This window comes from Trachemys scripta, chromosome 1 (genome assembly GCF_013100865.1).
Source record: "Trachemys scripta elegans isolate TJP31775 chromosome 1, CAS_Tse_1.0, whole genome shotgun sequence".
Classification (NCBI taxonomy): Eukaryota; Metazoa; Chordata; order Testudines; family Emydidae; genus Trachemys; species Trachemys scripta.
Genome location: NC_048298.1, coordinates 209,473,383 through 209,500,931, shown reverse-complemented (window position 1 = coordinate 209,500,931; position 27,549 = coordinate 209,473,383). Strand labels below are relative to the sequence as shown.

Sequence of the window (27,549 nt, the reverse complement as noted above, 5' to 3'; positions counted from 1 at the left end):
CAGTCAGTAATGAGAATTCAGTGAGCAGAACAAGCGTTATTATTGGTTCAGTGACTGAAAGAAGATTACATCAGTAGTTCAGAGACCTGAGTCTGTGGCCACTGTTGCTCCTAGTAAAATCCTTATATTATTAGACTGCCTCTTTGAAAGTGATGAGAAGGAGCATGGTCAGCTTTATACACTTGATGTTTCTCCACAACAAAGTCAACACCCAAACCAAAAAACAAAACAAAAACCAGGGGTCCAACTCAGGGACAAGACTACATGCATTCACTACTGCAGGGGTCAAAAACGTTTGGCACGCGGCTCGCCAGGGTAAGCACCCTAGCGGGCCGGGCCAGTTTATTTACCTGCTGACCCGGCAGGTTCAGCCGATCGTGGCCCCTACTGACCACGGTTTGCCGTCCCGGGCCAACAGGGGCGGCGGGAAGCCGCGGCCAGCACATCCCTCGCCCGCGCCGCTTCCCGCCACCCCCATTAGCCCAGGACGGCGAACCGCGGCCAGTGGGGGCCGCAATCGGCCCAACCTGCTGCGTCAGCAGGTAAATAAACTGGCCCGGCCTGCTAGGGTGCTTACCCTGGCGAGCCGCGTGCCGAACCCGGCACTACTGTTTCCTTCTTTCTGCAATATTCCTATGCAAGTAAAAGTGCACCTCCCTGAATAGTTATACTCAAGGTAAAAAGGAACACTCAAAGAAGATAAGGCCGGTGCGGAGAAACTAAGTAAATTCTTTGCATCCATCTTCACTGCAGAGGATGTGGAGGGAGATTCCCACCATTGAGCCATCCTTTTTACATGACAAATCTGAGAAACTGACTCAGATTGAGGTGTCAATAGGGATGGTTTTGGAACAAACTGATAAATTACTCAATAAGTCACCAAGACCAGATGGTATTCACCACCCAAGAGTTCTGAAGGAACTCTCATGAAATTGCAGAACTACTAACAAAGGTATGTAAACTATCACTTAAATCACCTTCTGTACCAGATGACTGGAGGATAGCTAATGTGACGCCAATTTTTAAAAAAGGTTCCAGAGGTAACCCTGGCAATTACAGGCCAGTAAGTCTAACTTCAGTACTGGGCAAACTGGTTGAAACTATAGTAAAGAACAGAATTATCAGGCACACAGATAAACCCAATTTGTTGGGGAAGAGTGAACAAGGCTTTTGTAAAGGAAAATCATGTCTCACCAATCTGTTAGAATTCTTTGAGAGGGTCAAACAGCTGGACAAGGGTGATCCAGTGGATCTAGCATACTCCAACTTTCAGAAAGCTTTTGAAATGGTCCCTCGGCAACGGCTCTTAAGCAAACTAAACAGTCATGGGATAAGAGGGAAGGTTCTCTCATAGATCAGTAACTGGTTACAAGATAGGAAACAAAGAGTAGGAATAAATGGTCAGTCTGGAGAGAGGTAAATGGTGTCCCCCAGGGATCTGTACTGAGAGCAGTGCTGTTCAACATATTCATAAAAAGTTCTGAAAAAGAGGTGCAGTGGTACCATTTGAAGATGATACTAAATTAATCAAGATAATTAAGTCCAAAGCGACTGCAAAGCGTTACAAAGGGATGTGTCAAAACTGGGTGACTGAGCAACAAAATGGCAGATGAAATTCAACTTGATAAATGTAAAGTAATGCACATTAGAAAACATAATCCTAACTATACATACAAAATGATGGGGTCTAAATTAGCTTTACCACTCAAGAAAAAGATCTTGGAGTTACTGTGGATAGTTCTCTGAAAACATCTGCTCAATGTGTATGCTCTGGGTGTCCCTAAAGCCTCTGACTGCCAGATCCTGGGACAGGACGACAGGAGACGGGTCACTTAATAATTGCCCTGTTCTGTTGATTCCCTTTGAAGCATCTGGCATTGGCCACTATCGAAAGCCAGGATACAGACCACTGGTCTGACCCAGTATGGCCATTCTTTTGTTCTTATTCTTATGTTCTTATACTGAATACAGCATCTCTTTTCTTCAGTGAAGCTGCTGGTCTTTTAATGCGCCCAGTGTGGAGTAGGCATGTAGACAATTCATTACATGCAGGATAGGCATAATAGGTATTTTGTTTTCACAGAGCTAATAGAGACAGTGCCAATTTTTGCACCGTGTCAGTTTTGCTGCAAGCATTATTATGGTCTTATCCCTCATAAGTAATTACAGTAGAAAAATCATATCATTTGGTTGCACGTGCTTCTGCATGAAAGCAACTTGTGAAGTCAGTGACACAATGGTTGCCTAACAACAAGTATTTAGGGCCCCTTATTATAGTAACAGGAAAAATTCATGCCTATGCAACTGAAATTCAAGTAATCAATCAAGCTAAAGAACCAATTAGTTTTATGGTGGGGCAGGTAATAGTACTGCTATCACTTCCTGAGGATCCAAGCAGGGGTTGACCTGGGCCAGCTCACTGCAACTCAGCAAACTGGTACTTCTTTTGAGAGTTGCTTTCTTGCTATTCACAATATAAGCTCACTTTTAACAATTCTTTAGCCCTGATGTTTGATGCAGACCTTCAAATGTTCAGTCCCTGAGTCTGCAGACAGTGCAAAACAATAGTTTGAGAGGATGTGAACTACACCTATTTATTTAATCTGGTGTTAACTCATAAACCTAATGATGGTGGTTTAACCATTAATACTATTAACTACTACAATGCTGCTTGAAGTACAAAAGAACAAAGAAAGAGAATTGTATTGTGGAGACTTGTCCAATTATTCCATTAGGAATATGTAGATCCATTCAAGAAAGAGTGAATCCAATGTTATTTCATCCTCTCAAGCTGTTATGAAAAGAAAACAGCCCCCACCTAACATAACAGCATCCCTTGGGGGAGTCAAACTTATTTTAAAATAAGTATGTAAAACATTATTATAATAAATCCAACTGCCTTTAAACGTAGTTGGGATTCAAGATACCAGAGTGCTGTAGTAAAAGAGCCTTTTATTATTATCACATGAGCATCCAGAGACCTACTCAGGATTGGTGTTTCTTTGTGGTAGGCACTGTATAATCATATGCCCTAATCCTGCAAATGGAGCTATACAGGTGGACCCATATGGATATACATTGTAGTCAATGATGCTCTGCACAGATGCAGAGGTGCATCCATGCAGAACCTCTTGCAGGGTCAGGATGTAGAGCAGATAGGCCCTGCCCCAAATAACACAGCAGTTTACCAGTACAGTGCCCACCACTATAACGAAGGCTGTGTTAATGCTGCAAAATCTGTTCTATATCACTGGCACCATGCACACACATGCCCCTTCCCAGAACCACGGGAGAGGTGAAAAGCAGGATCTACCATTGTATGCTCTATGGACAAAGGTATGTGAATCTAAAGAGACTGAATTTGATGCTCAGGTGCCAAGCGAATGGGTACTCTCTAGATATACACCTTATAAAGATTAGCTATTCACTCAACAGGTTCTTCACTGTGTCAAATGTATACTTTAAAATACAACTGTTTAAAACAAAAAAGACTGGATCCAGAAGATTTTCATCCCACACACTGCAGCAAAATAGTGTCATATATATATATATGTATATATAAATAAAATTTGGCTGCAGTAAAAGAATTACTAAAATAGAATAAGCACCTTGTATTCTGGTTTTGTACTCCTGAAATACTGGGCTCCCCTCACCCAACAGCATGTGCTTACAAGGAGAAGACATTTTCAAATTACAGCCTACATCCATTTGTGTGGCAAATCTTAAAGGTAGTTTGTCATTTTGTGCGCAATTCTGAATTCTGTATTTTTTAGAACAAAAGTTAGGAGAGAATACCAACAACATTTTAAAACTGTTCTGCATTAGGAAGCATGAAGTCCCTTAAGATAAACAAGTATTCTGAGCACTGTACTACTGCTTAAGGGTGAAAATTCAACCTCTTTGATGCTGTCACGTTCTTCATTTGTAGTTAGTAGAAATTATTTGAAAGACCTAAAAAAGGGGCATGCTTAGGCTTATGGAATAGTCGACTACAACACTTGAACAAATTAAGCCCGACTTCTAAGGGATACCCCTCTGGACTAAGGATAATCATGACAAGTTAACATGTTTTTACACGCTGATGACGTTATCCACACATTTAACACAGTATTAACATTTCCTAATGTGATGCATTTTCCCAGTATAGACAAAGCCCACAAAAGTAGGGATTGGAAGAGGAGTTCTCACCACCCAGTGATAACTTATAACAGAGGTTCTCAAACTAGGGGTAGAGGGGGAAACAATGTATTAGGGAGGAAGGGGACATGAAAAGCTTTAGGAAAAAAATACTTACTGTGAACACTTTATGCACCGCCATGAATAACTAGCAAAACTGATTCCTCCAGACATACCGAGTCATCAGATGGTGCTGTGCATTTTGACAGATTTTCGGTAAGTTTGCATAGCATTATACAAAGTCATTGCCATCTGTATGTTAATCCGTTTGTAAGACGCCATTTGCACATTTAATCATAAGTATCGACAGCTTTGTTTTTGCTCTTATTACAATGGATCATTGACTGTGTTTGAATCAGTGCCTTACTGTTTTTAATATTTAGTGAGTTGCATGTTGATTTTTTTATGTACTTGTGTGGTGGGGGGGGGGTGGCATAAACTACTACAGACACAAAGAAGGGTGGGGATACGATCAAATAAGTTTGAGAACCACTGACATAGAATATGGTGTAATCCAGGGGTGGGCAAACTATGACCCATGGGCCACGTCTGATGGGCCAGATCTTTTAATCCGGCCCTCGAGCTCCCGCTGGGGAGTGGGGTCGGGGGCTTTCCGCGTGGCTCCCGGAAGCAGCAGTATGTCCCACCTTCGGCTCCTACGCATAGAGGCAGACAGGGGGCTCCACATGCTGCCCACACGCCAAGCACCGCCCCAGAGCCTGCACCCCCAGCTGGATCCCTCAACCTCCCTGCACCCCAACCCCCTGCCTTGATCCCCTTCCTGCCCTCTGAATCCCTCATCCCCAGCCTGGAGCACCCTCCAACCCCAAGCCCCTCATCCCCAGCCCCACCCCAGAGCCCGCACCTCCAGCCTGAGTCCTCACTCCCCCCCTGCACTCCAACCCCTGACGACCTCATTTCTGGCCCCACCCCAGAGCCCGCATCCCCAGCCAGAGCCCTCACCCCCTCCCGCACCCCAACCCCCAATTTCATGAGCATTCATGGCCCGCCATACAATTTCTATACCAGATGTGGCCCTCAGGCCAAAAAGCTTACCTATCCCGGTGTAGTCCATAAAAGGTGGAGGGGTGCATTAGGAGAATAGGTAAAAATGTGCCTCTTTACTGAAGGGGCAGAGGATTGCTTCCTAACATGCGACAAAACAGGAGAGAAACCCCTTTTCCTGTATTGTTCTTGGTAAGTGCTCACAAAGTAAGAAATGAACATTCAGAGAACTGTTACTGACGAGGATCACATGCTCCCATCCAACAGACCTCCGGCCCCCCAAAAACATTAAAGCTAAATTCACCTGAATATCACAGAGAAAACTGAAGCAAGTGAAACAACAGGCCCACCTAGCGGATGGTTAAGCAGGAGACTTCATGAACAAAACTGAAATCAGGCTTACCACAGAGCAGATGAAGCACTGAAAAAGTCTACAGATTCTTGAAGTGAACAGGGAACCAATGGAATTGAGGATAGGAGTGATTTGGTTGCATTTGTCCATGTTCAGAGAGCTGGGACACAATGAGTCTACAGGGAAGGGTACCGCAAGTTAATGTGAGAGGAGATGGTTCAACATTGTGAAGTGGTAACTTACAGATTTGCAGACATGTAGAGAGAAAATATTTAGGGTCAAGGATGACAAAGTTATATACAGTGGATCCAAAGAGGAAAGTCTGAGCTAGAAAAAGAAACTATTGAGTTGAATTTTTATTTATTATTGAAAGATTTCATACTTTAATGAAGACCATGTAGTTGACTTAACTATCTCAGAAAAGTGACCTGTTTGCAATTCTACATAAACACTAAGATAATAAGCTCATTTCAACCAGTGTTTGCCTTATTTGATTTACTGTGCCTCCATATTGAGAATAGGTGGTTTTCTAAATTAACAAGAGATATTTAGAACTTTATGTATTTCTCTTTGGAGCAGACTTTTTGTTGTGTGCTTGGCATTGTTATATAACCTCACACGATGTAACAAGCTCACAGGCTAGAGGACAAACTGAAAGTTTCTCTGCTAGTCAGTATGAATCCACAAAAACATTTTAAAAATAGGAACAAAATCACTATTTGAGTTAATTTATTAGCGAGTACAAAACCATCCAAATGCAAACAATGAAACTTTAGCTTCTGCTAAAAAGGAAAGTTAATGTGCCCAGAGATTGATTATCTTCACTAAAAAGGTTGATTGTGACCAGACACTTAACACAATCAATATTAATAAGGAGGAAGGATTGCAAGCTAAAATAGCGAAAGAACAGCTTAAAGAATATTTAGAGAAGTTGGATGTATTCAAGTCAGTAGGGCCGGATTAAATTCATCCTAGGGCACTTAAGGAATGAGCTGAAGAAATCTCAGAAATCTTAGCAATTATCTTTGAGAACTGCTGGAGGACAGGTGAGATCCTAAAGGATTGCAGAAGGGCAAATATAATACCTATCTTTAAAAAGGGAAAGAAAGAGGATCCGGGATTTATAGACCAGTCTGCTTAACTTCAATACCTGGAAAGATACTGGACCAAATTAAACAATCAATTTATAAGCACCTAGAAGATAACAAATAGCCAGCATGGATTGGTCAAGAATAATCATGCCAAACCAATCAAGCCTCCTTCTTTCATAGGTTCTGGCCTAGTGAATTGGGGGGTGGGCTATAGACAGGATATATCTTGATTTCAGTAAAGCTCTTGACATAGTCACACGACATTCTCATAAGCAAACTAGGGAAATGTGATCTAGATTAAATCACTACAAGGTGGGTGCATAGCTGGTTGAAAGACGGTACGTCTAATTTGTTCCCACAAGAGTGCGTCCTGGGTCCAGTACTATTCAATAATGACCTGAACAATGTTGTGGAGTGTATGCTTATAAAATATGCAGGTGACACCAGGCTGGGAAGGACTGCTACCACTTTAGATTTCAAAATGATCTTGACAAATTGGAGAACTGGTGTGAATTCAACAAGATGAAATTCAATAATGACAAGTGCAAAGTACTTCATTTCAGAAGTTAAAAATCAAATGCACAAATAAAAGATGGGGAATAACTGGCTAGGCAGTAGTATTGCAGAAAAGGATCTGGGGGTTATAGTGGATCACAAATTAAACATGAGCAACAATGTGATGCAGTTGCCAAAAAAAGGCTAATATAATTCTGGGGTGTATTAACAGGAATGTTGTATATAAGACACAGGAGGTAATTGTCCCACTCTACTTGGCAATGGTGAGGCCTCACCTGGAGCACTGTGTCCATTTTCAGGCACCACACTAAGAAAGATGTGGACAAATTGGAGAGTTTCAGAAGAAAGCAACAAAAATGAAAGGATTTAGAAAACCAGACTATGAGGAAAGGATAAAAAAAATGAACATGTTTAGTCTTGAGAAAAGACTGGGGGCAGGGGGGGGAAGACACACTTGATAACAGTCTTCAGATATGTTAAGGGTTGTTATAAAGAGCACTGTGATCAACTTATCCATGTCCACTGAAGGTAGGACAAGTAGTAATGGGCTTCATCTGCAGCAAGGGAGATTTAGGTTAGATATTAGGAAAAACTTTAACTATAAGGATAGTTAAGCATTGGATTAGGCATCCAAGGGAGATTGTGGAATCTCAGTCACTGGAGGTGTTTAGGAACAGGTTGGACAAACATCTGTCAGGGACTGTCTAGGTTTAATCTTAATCCCATTTTCCAGCCTTCCCACCACACCTATAATCTCTTCCAACAAAATGTAGATGCTTCCCACTAACTATGCTTTTTGCTTCAATCACCCTTAACTTACACTTTACTGAGAATCATTTTAGAGTAAGCAAATACAGAACACCTCTTACAGCAACAAATGCACTATGTACCAATGTTTACTGACCTTTTGTTATCTATTATGCCTTTAAAAAATATTTATCTGATTGTAATGAAGCAGAGAAACAACCCACCAGCACTGCAGGGGTTAAGGAGAGCCTTTGGGCCCAGCTAGCCCCACCCAGTTATACCTGCAGCCAATGCCAGGCCTGGACGAGGGAGAGAGCCAGGCCCAGATCAGGGCTGACTGGCAGAGGCAGGAGTTAGCTACTGCCCTACCTGACCAGAAGGATTGCTAGTCTACCAAACAAGGCAGCCACCAGGGAGCATGTTCTGTCTCCCAGCCAAGGGAGACTGTGAAGGAGACCTCAGAGCCTCTTGCAATTGAGGTAACTGGATGACTGCAGCCCAGAGACATTGTGGGGTTTGGCTTCACCAAACTTACAGCTGCCCCGGCGAAGGAGCCTGGGACTGCAGCAGGACACCACCCAAGATCCACAATAGGGCACCACGGGAGGTAAGCCTCCTCAGCAAATTGGACTACAGGGGCCATGCCCCAAGCTGAAGGGAATCTGGTAGGAAGTAGCCCAGGACAGTGGCTTTGGACTTCCTGCTTGGAGTGCCCCTGTTCAGGGGTTGATTCACACAGGGCTTTGGGCTGGGATATAGTGGGAAGGCCCGTGTTCCCCTACCCAGAGTGTCTGAAAGACTGAGGCTTCTTGATCAGCCCACCACTACCCTCCAAGCACCCTGTTAGTTACACTGATACACAAAGATTAAAAGTGGGGACTTCATATACCAAAGGATATACAATGATCAGAGACCGTACAAACATAACCTTACTGAACTGCATTCCTCCCCACCCCCCACCCCCTCGCCACCATTTACATGTAGGATGAAATCATTTCTAACCAACACCCATGGTAGAAGTTCAGGCATGCATTCCCACACAGTATAGGACTACTTAGAGAGAGAGAAAGTATTTATTTCCAAGATCATTAACCAGGAGCAAGCCACCACCTCTTTTTTTAAAACCACATTCACAAGAATATTCATCCAGGTGATTAAAGAAAAATGAACAACATGGATTTCTGGTTCCACAGTTACATATCAATCTGTAATTGATACACTATTTGTCTATCACTCTCTAAACCCGGTGATGTTCGCCTTCACAGAATGATAGAAGTAAACAATTCTGATCTCTTTTTTCAATTTCATCTATTACGTACAACCAAGTCTCTTAAATTTTGTTTAAAGGATGTGCTTAATTTTGCTTCTGTTCCCAACATGTGGAGCCTTATTTTGTACAACAGAAGATTTAGGGGTTTGAATGCCAATTCTGCAGTTAATACATTCTAGTGACAAGCCTATCACAGCTGTTTGTGCCACATTCACACCACACCAGCTTCACCCAAAACACCATTTTCCCACATCCTGCATTGTTAATCCAGCACAGTTTAGATTGGCTATGCATGGATGCTTCTAGTATGATATTCTCAATGTTACAATAAACATGACAACTAGACACCTTAAAGAAATGCCTATGTCTCAGAAGACTTCTCCATTTTGGTATAAACTAAATACTAGGGGTGAGGATCCTGTCCCGAGTGAAGTCAGTGGAAGTTTGGTCATCAGGTTGGGCCACAATTTGACCCTAGTACTCCTGTTCTTTTTGCGGATACAGACTAACACGGCTGCTACTCTGAAATTTGACCCTAGATAATTTTTCACTGACAAATTCAATGTCAAGATATCCTTGTTTTCTTCTTTGCCAATTTGTAACAGACCTCTATTAGTGCTCCCGGCACCTACAAAGAACAGTAACAAGATGTATTGAATTAAACTATTTCCCTCAAGATTTTTCCCCACTCTACTCCACCAGCACCATTCAGACACCCATATTCCTCCTGGCCACAAGGAAGGTAACTTTTGAGGTGGGCAAGCTGTGTGTTAATTTCACCAGGTGAGCTATTTTTAAAAGCCTGATTTAGTTAATACTTTGCACTTTACATTTTCAAAACACTGTACAAATACTACTTTTCAAAACACCCTTGTTAAATATCATCCCTACTGGGATAGGGAAGATGTGGAGAAGAACATGAGAGTACTCAGGGATATATGGCGAGTCAACAGCATAGCTGTGACTAAAACTCAGAAGTTCCAGGATCATGCTCAGTCCACTACACCAGAGGTTCTCACAGTGGTCCGTGGACAACCAGTGGTCCGTGAGCTCCATTCAGGTAGTCCGCGGATAGTTCCCTCTAAGGTGCACATCTGGGTGGTGCCTGGAGAGACCCCCCCCGCCTTCCCAGTCCCAGATTGGGGGCTGCCGCAGCAGGAGAGAGAGAGGGCATATCCATCAAATTAGAAAGGTAAGACTACTGATATTAAAATATGAGTTGTGAGATTTTATTTGTAGAAAGAAAAAACTATTAAGGTTTTTTATATATAGTGCTTTTGTCCAAAGTGCTTTACAATAGGTTGCTAACGGTACAAACAATATTTGGAAAGATCATTAAGTGGTCCGCTGAGACCCTCAGCAATTTTCAAGTGGCCCGCAAAAAAAAAAAAAAAAAGTTTGAGAACCACTGCACTACACCATATTGGTTTATTTAAAATAAAATGTAAGTAAGCAATCCTTAACCCTATTACAAGAAGCACTAAATTAATACTGCAAATATTTTTTTTTTAAATTCACTATTTTTAGTATTCATGCTGTGTGTTTCCTCCTTCACATTCCACTGGACTTTGATAATGAAAGCAGCCTAATCGTTTTCACATTGGCTTTCTAACCAGTCTCACTTTCAGATGCTCTTACAATTAAAAGATTTTTTTTTTTAATTTCATGAAAACATTTTGTTTGGTAAAAAGAGTATATTTAAAAAAACCTACATTTTGGATCAAATTTGACCTGACTAATTTCCCTTTACTTTATTCATACAGGTACTTGTAAAAAACACCTCAGACCCGCCTTCCTATCTCCCCTCCAAATATGTGCCCAGCAGTGTAGTTTTAAGTTATTTGAAAAGCTTTACAACTCACACAGCATGGTGAAATCATCACTGCTATTACTGCCCATAATTACTGACTGGCAGACATATCTTCCTTGTGAGACCCAGATCTCAGTGTAAGCCGCGTTAGCCTAAAGCACAGCATCCTTCTCAGAAAGCCACCTATTTGGAAGCAAGTTCCACAAGCTGATGACTTCTGCTCACAATGCCATTTACTACACAGTTCTAGCCTAACACATTGCGGAAGCATCTCCACTGATTTTAACTGTCAGATTCCAGATAACTAAGACAAGGATAACCATGACATGGCAAGCATTGGAGGGAAACAATCTTGATCAACCAGAGATTGGAAGCAGCACTATGGAGCACCACTGCTACCTAGGAAATAATGTGTTTTGACATTTTCATATAAAAGTTCAAAGCAAATAAGGACATTTTAGTTTCATAATTTGTGTTAAAGAGTGTATCATTTGTTCCAATATGAAACTGGATATGCAAGTACTGAAAATAAGTCACTCTTAGAGGTGAAATTCATACTCTAAAACTTGAACTTGACATAGTTCACATCAGGGGTTCTCAACCTTTTTCCTTCTGAGGCCCCCGCAACATGCTATAAAAACTCCACAGCCCACCTGTGCCACAACAACTGTTTTCTGCATATAAAAGCAATGGCCAGCATTGGGGATAGCAAGCCGGGCAATTGCCTAGGGCCACATGCCACAGGACCCCTGTGAAGCTAAGCTGTTCAGGCTTTGGCTCCTGCACTAGGTGGTGGGGATCAGGGCCTCAGACTTCAGCCCCATGCGATGGAGCTTCAGCTTTCTGCCAAGGGCCCAGCCTCTGGTTGAGGAAGAGTTCAAAATTCCATAGGAAGTGAGTGCTCCTTTGTTCTGAGATCTTTCACAAGTTGCTGAAGTTACTAGGCAGCAAGTGTGAAAAATCAGGACAAGGGATGGGGGGGTAATAGAAGACTATATAAGAAAAAGACCCCAAAATTGGGACTGTCCCTATAAAAATTGGGACATCTGGTCACCCTAGAAGTTACTGATTCCACAGGGCAACCAACAAATGACTGCTACTGGGATGCTTGCGAGACCAAGAAGGAAGAGTTCTTATTCACACACTGGGTAATACAGCTCAGCCAGTTCGTTCCCACACCTTGATGACAGACTGCTGTTGCACCTTGATGAGTGGTATCTTTTTAGTGCAGGACACAGTAGCTGCATATATAACACACAAAAAAAAAATCACAGCAGATTATGAGAGTCTGCTCTGTATCATTTCAAATGTATCCCACTTGCCCAGAAGTTAAAATAACTGCATCTTGGATTCTCCAAATCTGTTACTCTTGACTGACTCATTATGAGTCTAGCAGAAAAAGGAACCATTCAGTGTTAGAGATCCCATCTTGCCTCTCCTGCTTTCCCTTAAGATCTGATGGCAATCAAGCTGAAAGTTACTCAGGAGAATCATAATACAGTATATGTAAATGATAGACAGCTTCTACTCTTAGTCATACAAAAAACAAATTAAAAATAAACGTATCATCTGAGGTTTAGGGAGGAAATACAAATAGTCACCGATATCCAGGGTATCTCTAAATAACAAAACCAGCATCTCTGTCTCATTTCAGATTGCATGTCTGATGCACCAGAAACATCACGTACAGATGAATATTTCAACTTATGTAGCCCCCAACATAGAATTCTCACGATTCTCTTTGCAGTTCCTCACAAAGAGGATGGGCAAGTGCAGAGAGAAATACTTGGAGAAAATTGCAACTTCCTGTCTGTGTATACCTGAAGCAAATTCTTACAGACTAATCTAAAAATTCCTAAATCAAAAAAAAGAAGGCTCCAGTTATTGGATTTTTTTTTTTTTTTTAAGTTCACTACATTCTCTGGTTTATTTGATTCATGGTTTGTGTCAATCTTGATTTAAGTTTCCCTGAGGACTAATATATCGTGATCATAAGGACAGCAGTTACCTAACATTTTGCAGAAATTACTTTAAATATATTTAAGCTTTTGAAAAGCCTCTGTTCTCATGATTTTAAAGGTTTGGGGATAACACCCCCTTGCCTTGCAACTCCATATAACTGCCATGCTTTCACTCACACTCCCTCTCTCCCCCCCCTCCCCCCATCTCCAAAAGCCAAGTCCTTCCATTTGAGTAATTAACTCAGGAACTCACCATCTAGGCTCTTGGCTGCAGGCACTCCTCCTCCTCTCCCCCTTCTCATCAAGCCCAAGTTGTGCTTTTATTAAAGGCCCGATTTATTCTTGTATAATCCTCCTCCGCTGTTGACAGGCCTTGCGGCAGCACAACTCTCCTCCGGCTGGAGTGTCTTTTCAGAGCTTGTCAGTGAAATTCTCAAACTGGTAATAACTCATGCCAACCAAACACACATCTTAACATCCATTACTCACTCCCTGAGAGCGATATTCATTGCTTCCGTAACATCCCTCCCCCTCAGTCGCCCCTTGCTTCCAACAAGGGGAGCAAGTGGTTTAAATGTATTTTTGTAGGCAAATTTTCTTCTATTACTGTTCGCTAAACAAAACTGCTTAACTTAATCCCTTCTAGGAAATTTCTGAAGATAACAAACCTGGCTCTATCTGAAAGCGCTAGGGGAAACTTCCAGTGTCTTCCGACTGCTCATTAACTTACCATGTCCATTAAAATTAACACAATTTACCTTCCATTACAAATACCTAGTACACATGAAAACTTTAATAGCTTTACTGTTTATGGCTTCTGTTTGCTGTCCCAAATACTATAACAATACTATTAACCTACATGTTAGTTTACTACTTTTAAAAGGCAATCTTCTGAAGCAACAGAAAGAAAAGACAGCAGTTGCTCTAGACTCCCCTGCTTTTGCACAATTTTGTTTTGTGCTTAGATATGAAGTGAGATGTGTCTTGAGGCAAACTAAGGCAATCAGATATGTGGTTGGGTTGAGTTGGCCTGAGTAACTGAAGCCAATACATTTCTCAGAAGGAAGGAGCAGCCAGGGAGCAAATTGGTCTCCCAGGGGTTGCTCCTTTCAGAGGGAAGGTAGCAGTAAGGAACAGCAAACCTATGTGGAGATGAGAAGCTAGAGCCTAGAGCATGCTCAAGAAGGCAGGAGGAGCAGCAGCAGCCAGACCCAGAACTGATTTATTTAGGTTGGTTACATAATCAGCAAATCTTCACAGGGCCGGCGCAACCCATTAGGCAACCTAGGCGGTTGCCTAGGTCGCTAACATTTGGGGGGCGGTGACCACGGCGGCAGATCTTTGGCCGCCCCGGTCGTTGGTGGTATTTCAGGGGTGGTATTTTGGGGGTGGGACCTTCCGCCCCCTAGGGCGGCAAAAAAGCTGGCAGTGCTCCTGAATCTTCACGCTACCCAGTAGATTCCAAAAAAGTTGCACATACATGGTTGTGGGGTCATGGCAGCATAGGTGTTCTTTACTTAAGCCAGTAGGATTATTACCCTTGCCAAAAGAAGTCAAGTAAAACTTTCAAGCTCTGAACACCTGATCAGTATATGAATGACAAACATAGTATCTGCAGCAAGAAAAATTTCAAGTCAGGATTAAACAACTTTGTCCATAAGCTCCAAACAAGGAAAATAATAAGTAAAATTATGGAAGGCAGTAGTCTCTGCACAGAAAGGGGAACACCAATTTCCTGTGTAAGAAAAATATTTACCCATCATGGATTTGTTCCAGAAGTGCTGAATACATTAATAAAAATATGTTCTTCAAATGGTTTTTGTAATTTTAAGTCAGTCACCTTTTCACTTGCTCCCTGATCCCTCTTATGCTTGCTTAAATGCATTATGATTCAGGGGCAGCCTACTTACTTTCTTCTATACACCCTTTTATCAATATGTAACTTACAAAAAAATCAAGGTACATTCAGTACCAGTGATATCCAAATAAGGAATAATATCTAAAACTCAGGAACACTACATAAAACAGATCAAGAAAAATATACTGGAAAAAAAAATGATATACCAAAAAGCACTTTTCCTCATTCTGTCAAAATAACTGCACACAATAAGATCTGTTCCCACTAACTTATAAAAATGAGTGCACCTCAGGTTATTTGAGTCTCGATGCAGGTGTGTCTCTCAGGGTATGTCTACACTGCCCGTCATATCAGCGGGCAGCAATCAATCTGGGGGGGGAGGTGTCGATTTATCGCATCTAGTCTAGACACGATAATCGATCCCTGAGCGCTCTCCTGTCGACTCCTGTACTCCACCACTGCGAGAGGCGCAGGCGGAGTCAATGGGGGAGCGGCAGCAGTTGACTCACTGCAGTGAAGACACCACAGAGATTAGGTCTAAGTACGCTGACTTCAGCGACGTTATTCATGTAGCTGAAGTTGCGTAACTTAGATCGATCTCCTCCCCCAGTGTAGACCAGGCCTCAGACTTTTCTTCTAGGTCTTCAGCTTCTCAGTCACTTCACTGACTGTAGAAGTCAGTGATTTCTCCAACTCTGCTCTCTCCATAGAACACTCTCTCTAAACAACCTATATTATGCACTGTGCGCATCTCCCATTGCCTCATTCCTACTCAGACTTTGTTCTAGAATCTAGCCTCAGAAAAATTTACACAACCACATCCTGGAACATGACCTTGGAATAGGGTGACCAGATGTCCCTATTTTATAGGGATAGTCCCGATTTTTGGGTCTTTTTCTTATATAGGCTCCTATTACCCCCCACCCCTGTCCCGATTTTTCACATTTGCTGTCTGGTCACCCTACCTTGGAAGCCCTTAGATGTCTTCGTTCAGGGCCTGATCAAAAACCCATTGATGTCAATGGAAAGGCACCCATCGATTTCAGTGGGCTTCGGACCAGGTCTTTAGACAGTTCCATAACTGCCATTCCTAATCATAGACACAGCAGTTAGCTGTGTTTCTTACTAAAAAAAGTTTGAAGTTGAACAACGAACACTTGCACATATTAACAGGAGATAAAATGTTTTGAATACAGGGAAGGATGTCTTGTGGCTAAAACACAGGACTGGGAATCAGGAGACACAATAAAACTCAGGCTCTGCCTCAGATTTCCTTTGTGACCTTGACTAAGTCTCAATTGCAATATTCAGCTTCTTCCATCAAAGAAATCAGAATTCCTGCCTCCCTCACAGAGGCTTAATTTTTTTTGTTTGTGTATTGCTTTAATTGAAAGAAATATACATATGGAAAGCATTACTATTGTTATTAAAATCCAGTCATGGTACCATGCAGAAAGTATTGCAAAAATAAAGGCACCATTACATCAAACATTAAAAATGCTATTAATGCAATATTTATTTATGCCCCGATAAGATATTTAATGGATGATTATATTTATTTCCTTTTGGGACACAGAGCAAGATCCATTTTCTGATGTGCCCTATGGTCTGCTTAACTACATAAAGAACACATCTTCGTTTCTGTGATTAAGGTTTTTCAAATTAAGGGCTTATTTTACTTACAATAAAATAAACTTACATTTAAAATTTAATAAAAATACATTTAATTCTAGATAGATAATCAAGGACTGTTTACTTAGATTATAGCTTTCCTCAAACTATAACCCAATTTACTCTTAAAATAAAAAAGAGCAGCACATTCACTGACTGAAAGAAAGACCACTTCAAAGTTCTTTCTGTAGTCAATACCCTGGAGCATGCTGACTTAGCCTTATGATAAGTCTGTATCTTTCTTCGTGGATCAAAGACCCATTAAAAATTCCAGCATTCTATGACATACATAAACTGAATTAATTACAAACCACAGATACTAGAAAGAGCATTTTATTAAAATAAAGAACAGTCATTCTTGTTTATGTTTAACGTGTGACAGGTAATTGACCACTTGCACACGCTGAACCAAGCAGGAACATAACATAAGAACATAAGAATGGCCGTACTGGGTCAGAGCAAAGGTCCATCCAGCCCAGTATCTTGTCTACTGACAGTGGCCAATGCCAGGTGCCCCAGAGGGAGTGAACCTAACAGGTAATGATCAAGTGATCTCTCTCCTGCCATCCATCACCACCCTCTGACAGACAGGAATGGATAGGGACACCATTCCTTACCCATCCTGGCTAATAGCCATTAATGGACTTAACCTCCATGAATTTGTCCAGTTTTCTTTTAAACCCTGTTATAGTCCTAGCCTTCAGAACCTCCTCAGGCAAGGAGTTCCACAAGTTGACTGTGCACTGTGTGAAGAACTTCCTTTTATTTGTTTTAAACCTGCTGCCCATTAATTTCATTTGGTGGCCCCTAGTTCTTGTATTATGAGAACAAGTAAATAACTTTTCCTTATTTACTTTCTCTACATCACTCATGATTTTATATACCTCTATCATATCCCCCCCTTAGTCTCCTCTTTCCCAAGCTGAAAAGTCCTAGCCTCTTTAATCTCTCCTCATATGGGACCCATTCCAAACCCCTAATCATTTTAGTTGCCCTTCTCTGAACCTTTTCTAATGCCAGTATACCTTTTTTGAGATGAGGAGACTACATCCGTACGCAGTATTCAAGATGTGGGCGTACCATGGATTTATATAAAGGCAATAAGATATTCTCCATCTTATTCTCTATCCCCTTTTTAATGATTCCTAACGTCCAGTTCGCTTTTTTGACTGCCGCTGCACTCTGCGTGGATGTCTTCAGAGAACTATCCATGAGGACTCCAAGATCTCTTAGATTTAGCTGTAGCTAAATTATTCCCCATCATATTGTATGTATAGATGGGGTTATTTTTTCCAATGTGCATTACTTTACATTTATCCACATTACATTACATTTGCCATTTTGTTGCCCAATCACTTAGTTTTGGGAGATCTTTTTGAAGTTCTTCACAGTCTGCTTTGGTCTTAACTATCTTGAGCAGTTTAATATCATCTGCAAACTTTGCCACTTCACTTTTTACCCCTTTCTCCAGATAATTTATGAATAAGTTGAATAGGATTGGTCTTAGGACTGACCCTTGGGGAACACCACTAGTTACCCATCTCCATTCTGAAAATTTACCATCTATTCCTACCCTTTGTTCCCTGTCTTTCAACCAGTTCTCAATCCATGAAAGGATTTTCCTTCTTATCCCATGACAACTTAACTTACATAAGAGCCTCTGGTGAGGGACCTTGTCAAAGGCTTTCTGGAAATCTAAGTACACTATGTCCATTGGATCCTCCTCGTTCACATGTTTGTTGACCCCTTCAGAGAACTTTAATAGATTAGTAAAACATGATTTCCCTTTACAGAAACCATGTTGACTTTTGCCCTACAATTTACGTTCTTCTATGTCAGGGGTCGGCAACGTTGGCACGCGGCTCACCAGGGTAAGCACCCTGGTGGGCCGGGCCAGTTTTATTTACCTGCTGATGCGGCAGGTTCGGCCGATCACGGCCCCCACTGGCCACGGTTCGCCGTCCCAGGCCAATGGGGATGGCGAGAAGCCGCGGCCAGCACATCGCTCGCCCATGCCGCTTCTCGCCGCCCCCATAGGCCCAGGACGGCGAACCGCAGCCAGTGGGGGCCACGATCGGCCAAACCTGCCGCGTCAGCAGGTAAATAAAACTGGCCCAGCCCGCCAGGGTGCTTACCCTGGCCAGCTGCGTGCCAACATTGCCGACCCCTGTTCTATGTGTCTGACAATTTTATTCTTTACAATTGTTTCAACTAATTTGCCTGGTACTGACACTGCTAGAGCTTACCTAACTGGATTAAACTACAGGGATCAATATGCCCTCCAGCATCTGACTGGAACAGAAAAGACAACAACTGGTATACATCATGTCATTGTTATCTTCTTACATATTTCTAAGGAGCCTTTACAATGGCATCCAGGAGCTGACACATGGTTTCACCAACATTACCCTTCCTGCCCTTTCCCTTCATATACCCAAATCTCTACAACTGTTCATTTTGTAACACTGCCTATTTCTCTAATGGAGGGAGTTAATGTTAACAATTGGGAAAAACAAAACAATTAAGAGAAGAAATGTATTAAAACAGCAAGAAGAGGGACAAGTAGCATCATGATTCTCAGATGGCTACTTAAGCCAATAGCTCTGCAAGATTAAAGAATGTTTTATGTGCCCTGTCACCTTTCTGTCACTGGATATGAGAAATGCAGCAGAAGCACTAAAGTGAATGTAAAGGCCGACATCACTGAAGTGAAGAATCCACTTAGAAAGACACTGCAGGAGGACAAGTCAACTTTACAACAGCGAACTGAAACATATGCAATGAAGTTAGAAGGGGACTGGTCCATTCCACAACACAGACAGGAGTGATTTAACATTAGATATAAACTATAAAAATGAACTTTCATTAAATGGGTTGGGTTTGATAACAGAGAGAGCAAATGAATGGAGAAATTAAAATATTTCTGGAACAGGAAGTGAAAAACCATCTCCTGGATTTTCTGGTAAAAATCTGGAACTGAATACATGATAAAATCTATTTCAGCTCATTATGGGATAAAGAAATCTTCAGGGAAATTAAATCCTACAAAAGACTGGAATGCCTAAATTTTGACAATGGAAGGCAATAAAGCTGACTCATCTATGAAGTGAGGAAAATAATTTAATATTAAAGGAACATTCAGAAATGAAGTTTGTAACAGGGATTTTCATTCATCAGACATGTGAGTTTTCCCTGTTTAGACTGATATTATAAACAGAAAGTTTAAGAGTATTACCAAAACCAATCCAAAAGAAACAGCAATCAGAGAAAAAGATAAACCAAGGAAAATAACTTGCAACCGAAGTGAAGGAAAGAACTTTGCATACTGAGAAGCCATGGAGTGACTTAAAATACTTAAAGGTTCATTTACCTTCATATGCAGAGAGGCTACCTAAAATATTACTCAATTCCCCCAAACACTGCTCATTGGAAAATGAGAGCTTTTAAAAATGAACACATATTCCAGTCACTATCAATTTGGGATCCCTTGTCAGAAACTAGAGTTACAAAGCACAACAGAAACAAAGAGGGCCTGCTGTCATAACAGCAGGAGTGGAATAAAAATTCAACCGACAATGCGGGAGCAGGTGGGAATGGGAATCGCAGGGTGGGACTGGTGCGGGATTAAAAAAATAATCGTCTTGTGCCACAAACAACATGAACGCCCCAGCCAGCAGCCACTGCTCTCCAGCTGCCCAGCTCTGAAGGCAGCACTGCTGCCAGCAGCAGCACATAAGTAAGGTTGGCAACATTGATATTTGTATGTTTGTTTTTTTAAAAGGGCGAAAGGCAGAAGTTTACTCACAGCACCCCAGAGTGCCTCTTGCACACACCCCTTAGGGGAGTGCCCCCCATTCTGCGCACCACTGGTCTATAGAAAATCTAGAGAAAGCAGAGGTTTGGTTGTTACTATTCTGAAGTGACTATTACAAGCATGGTCAATAGCAGGTTGAACAAAGAACAATCTCTCTCTCTCTCTCTCTCTCTCTCTCTCTCTATATATATATATGATGATAACTAATACTTTTTAGACATTAAATTGGGCAAAGAATTGTTGCGCTAAGATTCACAGAAACATATGCTAATTAGGCACACAGTAAGCAAGAGTTGAGATATAGCAATTTGATGTGGTTTATTTGCCCTCACATTTGACAAGAATTCAGACGAGCCAAGGGAGAAAAACGTTAAGAGTTGAATGAAAGTATAATTACATGAATCTTTTAAATAATAATTTAAATAATGAATAACGGGAGGGAATGAAGAGAAAAAAAAACTAAGATGGAACAGTCGAAGATCTGAACATCTTACTTTATTACTTTAACAAAAATACTCTATGAACACCAAATAGAAAGAACAATTTTAAAGCAAAACTGCCATTTAATATGAAAGATTTTAATCACTATCTAATTACACACAAAATACATCACTAAAGAGCTTTACAATATTCATTTGAAAAGACTGTCAAGCAGGAAACACTGCTATCTTGACAGCCCATTGGCAGAAATCAAGACAAAGAAAATTAAATTCATTATCTGAATGAGAGAGGCAGAGACCGTCAGACATAAGATTTTAAGTAACAGAACAATAAGAACCTGGAAAGTCTCTGCCTATTTCATTCTAACAGTGAAATGCATTTCCTCTGTCTTAAGTCACTTCCCAGCAGGAAGACCAATCTGACATCAGCTCTCACTGAGGCAGGTGTGCAGGCACACACACATCCCCAAGCATTAGTCACAGTCAGGGAGATCAATTACAATGACAGGTATCTCTAAAAACTCAGTATGGTATATTATTCTGATGAAAAGTAAATGTTTTTCCAGCTAAGATTACAGGTCACTAAATTAGCGAGTAACCCATTAAATGACCCTAAAACAGGTATTGGACACAAGCAATGTGGCAGACTACCTAGTATACTATAACAGCTCCAAATTTAAAATCATGTAGTTTTATGAAATTAGAGCATGGAAAAAACAGAGAAACTGACTGTGAGCAATATATATAAATATATGCATATATACACATACCTAGAACGGTAAAATCCTCACTTACACAATATCAAGTCATCTGTGATTTAAATGCCAAATGCAGGTGACTTATGGTAAATTCATAGAAAAGGAAGTAAATAATAAATAAGAAGGGTTAAATAATAACTAGAACAAGTTCACAACAGTACTAGAGGAACTTTGGTGTTTTATTAGTGAAACTTTTGTTAATGTACACTAGTATTCCTGTAAACAATTAAACAATAAACTAGAAGTTTGCCTGGGCCAGTATGAGAGAAACATGCTGTATGAAAGTTAAACTTGGGTGTGTAACAAAGGAACACACTGTATTAATGTGTATTACTCAAATCACAGTAACGTGGTGTACTGACCTAGGTAAAATGTGTTGTTCACATCAAGTGAAAGGTAATTGTATCAAGGAGAACCTGGATCAAACAGAGAATTCCAAAGATTTGCTGAAATTCTAATCTGATAGGCTGGAAAAAATTGTGACAGCCAGGTAGAGATGGAAGGTGGAAAAGGCAGAGTGGAGCAAGAGATGGTTGTACCAGGACATAGGTAATATTTTCACACTTCATAACATAGTGTTTGTCTGCTTAGTCTTTTTTTATAGTGCCTGAATAGATGCATTTAGTTACAACTTTTATACATGACAATTTTGTATTTTAAGCACAGAAATTGAGTATGGATCATAGAATCATAGAATCATAGAATATCAGAGTTGGAAGGGACCTCAAGAGGTCATCTAGTCCAACCCCCTGCTCAAAGCAGGACCAATTCCCAGCTAAATCATCCCAGCCAGGGCTTTGTCAAGCCGGGCCTTAAAAACCTCCAAGGAAGGAGACTCCACCACCTCCCTAGGTAACGCATATTCCAATTGAGACTAACTGCTATTGAGAATCTTACAGAGAATGCCCCTAAATTTAGAGAAAGTTTAGTAACAGCTTGTGTGTCTGGTCCTAGCAGGAGATTGTGATTTTTCTTCCATAGACAGTGCTGCAATGAAGTTAATGGAAGCCAGCTTGTACATGGAGAGATCCAATGATTTGAGGGGAGCCAGACTTAATTACAATACTACTGTATTCATCAAAATAAAAAGGCACTAATTTAAAAATTGCTAATCTATTAAAATACTGGCTAATAGCCATTGAGACTGCCAATATAACCATAGTGGAGGAAAGCAAAAGAACCAGCTAGTACTGCCAACCATGGAATATATTGACAATGGAGGACTTCACAGATAGGAATAAGGAAAAAAAAGACATACCTTATTACATGAACAGTCAATAAGAATAATCTGGCCACCAAACACAAATTCTCAATTTTCAGTGCACTGGATAGGTGGTATTAGTACCTGACTGAAGAGTATGAACAGGATATTCAAAACTTCTCTTTTACTAGGTTAAGCTATAAATAAACCTAAAGTTAAAAAAATTACTAAGAAAATTATAATCGTTTTAATACACAATAAAAAGTGTTTACTATAAAAATCTTAAGATTTCAACGGGCAGTATACATAATTTTATTTACGTGACATACATGTAAACCCCTTCAGTCAACATAAAAAAAAGAGAATAGCAAATATCTAAGTTAACCCTCATGTATTTCCCACATATGTATATGAGAGCCCAATAATGCAGACTGAAATCTGTATATTATGTATGGTATCAAGACAGCTTTCTAACACCCTAAAGTTCAGATTTTTCACTGCTACACTTTTATAGCTTATTACATTCAAGAAACAACTCTTCTTTTTCCCCCCTCCATGTTTGCAGTTCAAAGAGACAAGATACTGTTCCTCACTTCATTTTAATCAAAGTACAAAAATAATTTTAACTAGTAATGCCTCTGAGCCATTTCTTATGTAACTACAGAATTCATTACATTATTCTGAAATAAAATTGATGGTTATGAAATAGTTACACCATATAAAAGCAGGTACACATTACTTATGTGTATACTTTGCTATACACTGAAAAGTATTATAGAAGTCAGCTGAGTGAATGCTGTCATCACAGCAGCAAAAAAACAAAACAACATTCTGAAGGAATATGTAAGAATTTGCTACTTATATTTTCACTCTGTTTATCTTTTCTACTTAACTAGACACCATATGTACCTTTCTCTTAAATCCTCTTAGTTTTGATCAAGCTTTTCTGCAAGGAAAGAAAAAACACTTCCCTGAAAAATAACCACAAATACTGAGCTCTGCTTAGGTTTCCAGGACAGATCTAAGTACATGTCACAGAGCACTGAAACAGAAGATGAAGATCTGGAACTCAAAAGCTTGACATTTGGTAATAATTAATACTGATGAATAAATATTTCATGGAGAACTGGCAGTGACCCCAATATTTAGTTTACCTAACACTTCCATTATAAAAGATTATTGCCATCTTTCTTGAGCTCTATCACCTTTATTATTTGCAGCAGGGTTTTGGCAGGAGGAAAGTGTAGTTTACTAGTACCATGAAATTCTGCTCAGATGTGGATGAATATAAACTGTTGAAAATAGCTATTTCCCTACCATGGCTTGTGTTATTACTGCGTGATTTTGGCAGCATGCAAAAACACCATGAACATTCTAAGGCTAAGGCATACACTGCACTGGAAATCCCTGTGAACAGAAACTCTGCCGAGTTGCTGCCAGAACAGCTATAGTACCGGAGGAGGGGATGGGAAGATCCAGGCTGGGCTACAACCATCACCTGCACCCAACACATGGACCCAGTGGCCATTGCCCACTTCTAGGGGTATCACAGATGGGCAGATATTATTCTCCCCACCCACAGACCTCCCATGGTGGGATGAGAACCCCAGGAGAAGATAAATTAAAATAATAATAATGTGTACCTGAAGAGCATGAGTTCTAAACTCTGTCGCTGAGTGCTTTAGTAATTGTGTACTCTTCACAGTTATTATTAAACTGGGACTAGTAATATATCCCAGCTCTCTACTACAGCAGACCCAAATCTCATCCAATCAGCCACACTGCATATCTTTATTTTCTATTCTGTCTGTAGAATGGGGCTACTCATGCATATGTAACCCACTATTTTTCAGTGTATTATGCAACTTCTTTTAGTGGAAGGTTCAAATAGGGTAACTGTCTTCTGCTACCAATTAATATATTTAGTCCTGTAGTTGAAGGAATAGCACTCTCTGTTGTAGTGCTTAAAATTCAGGTTTCAAACCCTGATGATGCATGATCAGCAGTTATTACAATTGCCCATGCAACCTTCATTCTTGTGCAGATTCATTGTGACACAGTCTGATCACACAATAACATACTATCTTTTCCACAGGACAGGACAGAGAATGGACGGTGCTGAGAAGTTGTATAGTCAATGAGATTTATCTGTAGGACCCTGCCTCACTTTTCTAGCAGTTGGAAAGTGCATAGAGAATAAAGTAGGAAATGCAAAAAGATAAAAGATGGCTGGTCTTGTGGTTAAGACAGGTGACTTACACAGACCTCACTTCCATCCCTCCCTCTACCAGAAACTTCCTACATGATACTGGGCGAGTTACTTGAAGTGGAATTTTGGTACATGGTCAATAGTAGTTTCTCTCTCATTTTCTAGGGGCCCAACTTGAGATACCAAGGGCTGGATGATCAGCAATGCTAAACACTCTGAAGAGCAACTGAGCTGTGGTTGCTCAGTAGGGCCGCCCGGGGAGGGGGGGGCAAGTGGGGCAATTTGCCCCAGGCCCTGGACCCCACAGGGGCCCCCACGAGAATATAGTATTCTATGGTATTGCAACTTTTTTTACGGAAGGGGCCCCCCAAAATTGCTTTGCCTCAGGCCCCCTGAATCCTCTGGGCAGCCCTGTTGCTCAGCACAGTAAGGCAGTGTGGCCTAGAGTAGTCAGGAATTGATGTTGAAAGTTCTAATTCTGCCGCTGTGTGGCCTCAAGCAAGTCACTGTCTTTGTCTCAGTTTCCCCATCTGAGAAACAGGGATAACAATACTTTCTCTCTCCAAGAAGTTGTGAAAATAAACTTATTAGTGTTTGTGAGGCACTCAGGTACTACAGTTGATGAGCACCATAAGTAAATTACTAATTCTGTATTCAGTACATGGTTTTATATGGTGTGCAAGGGTCACATATTAGATAATGGAGATAAAAATATATTGAATAGCTCCTTCATTCCCTTCTGTGCACTGACTGAAGCAGAGGTCATATGGAAAAAATAGTATGCAATCAGGTTATTACGGTGTCTATCATAATGCACACACACATACAAGCAGGGGAAAGAATAAGATTTCACAGGCAACCTTAGTTCTAGTATTTCCTAATGTTCAAATGCTTGACTCTACCAACTAAAGAACTTTATTTTAATATGTTCTAACGTAATTATTATTTATATTTTGGTAGCACCCAGAGATCCCAATTAGAATCAGAGCTCCATTGTGTTGGGTGCTGTACAAACACAGAGCAAAAAAAAGTCCTAGCCCCAAGAAGCTTACAATATGGTTATTTAGAATGAAGCAGGAAAGGAGAGCCCTTCAGAAGTTGTGCCTATATAGGACTGAGAATAAAACTGATTGTTCAAGCTCAATACCAGCTTAACCTGTTTATTCCATGGTTTGGCCTACCAGTATAGACAGGCCCAGACACTGCAGGAATTGTGTTTAGATGTTCTGTCCTGGATCCCTACTTTAGGCTAAAATAAAGCTCATTCCATCCCTGGCAACACATTTAGTGGTTAAGAAATTAACATGCAGCTGTCATCCAAGACCAACCCAACAGGTTTAAAGACACCTAAAAACTGCCTCATGGCAAATATTTACTATACCACAAAGAAAACATAGTTTTAAAATGAATATAAGCATGCAAAGGGATGTGAATCGGAACTATACCAGTCTAATAGTAGCAGAGCTCTGTGCAGATTTACTCTCAAACAACACATACTCCCTTTCTGATAGTGTTGAACCAAATCATGTTTGACATCCCCAGAGAACAGCAAACCATTCAGCATTAACAGCTTTCCTCTGTAGCTATTACTGATACTCTCTCCCACAGACGCAGGGATAATCCTTCCTTGGCATTATTTACAGCCGGCCTCGTGCTCCTAGGATAGAGGGACCTCTCCACATTCTCTTACTGGTGCCTGGATGCGGAAGGCTCCCCACATCTAGCCATCACCCCCAGGATGAGCACTACGCGCCCTTCCCCTCCACAAGCGCCTACTGCCCACCAGCGTGAACCTCTCCTGAACACCGGGGCCCCCGCCCAGGAGAAAGAGTCCTTTGCTAAGGCCTGGCGCTCCCCTCCTCCGCACCCGCTCACACACACACACACCCCCGCTGGTTATTTGCAACCCTCCCCCCATGAGTTATTGGGGCACCTGCCCCCTTCCGTCTTTGTCACTTTCATGCTAGTGAAGGAGGCTCCGCTGGCCCCCGTCCCTGGGGCTGCTCCGGCTAGAGAGCGGCTCTGGGCACCGCTGGAGGGGCCGCTCCTACCTCCGCGGGGCTTCCCTGCGGGTCCCGCTACTCCGCGGGAAGGGGGGTCCCCCCACGCCCGCTGCCCCTGCACCTGGCGGGCCCGCCCGGCCCGTCCCTCACCTGGCGCCCGAGGCTGCGGGGGGGAGGTACGCGCAGCCCCCGGCTCCGCCATCTTCTCACTCGGCCAGCGGCGAGCGCGGCTCCTGCTCCCGGCTGCGGCCCCGCTGCGCTCCGGGTGGCCGCCGCACAGGCGCGCTGGGCGCTCCGCGGCACCTGACGCCGCGCTGCTGGGAGGGGGAGGCGGCGGCGCGGGCTGCCAGCGGGGCGGGAGGCGGCGGCTGCTCCGGTGCTCGCTGCGCGCAGAGCGGGTGGGGCGGAGGCTCCGGCGCCTGCAGGTGTTTTCCTCCTTCCCGGCGCTTGCTGCGCGTTGCCGGCGTGTGGCGGCCCGTCCCGGTCCCGCGCCCGCCCCCTGCCCCAGCGCCGGGGAGCGGCCCTTGGCCCTGCAACTGACCTGGCGGGTGGGCGCTAAGCGGGGCCCGGCCGCTGCCTCCTGCGCAGGCAGCCGGGCTCCAGCAGCACCTCTAGGCGCGCCGGTGGGGGGAGGTGAAGGGCAATTGCAAAGCGGCTGGTGCGTTTC

General features: G+C 42.0%; 1 protein-coding gene across 18 annotated transcripts in view; it reads right to left on the bottom strand.

Moving 5' to 3' along the window:
* Positions 1–27,188, bottom strand: part of MAP7D2 (MAP7 domain containing 2) — a 128,891-nt gene extending 101,703 nt beyond the window's left edge. For 5 of the 18 annotated variants that reach the window (XM_034755550.1, XM_034755624.1, XM_034755642.1 and 2 more), the window contains exon 1: positions 27,033–27,186. In XM_034755550.1, coding sequence (XP_034611441.1) covers positions 27,033–27,084 — 52 coding nt within the window. In that variant the 5' untranslated portion in view covers positions 27,085–27,186. Of the gene's footprint in view, positions 1–13,181; positions 13,246–27,032 lie in introns of those variants that run through there. The other 13 variants (XM_034755634.1, XM_034755644.1, XM_034755651.1 and 10 more) reach the window with 6 other exon arrangements.
* Between the last annotated feature and the right edge of the window lie 361 nt (positions 27,189–27,549).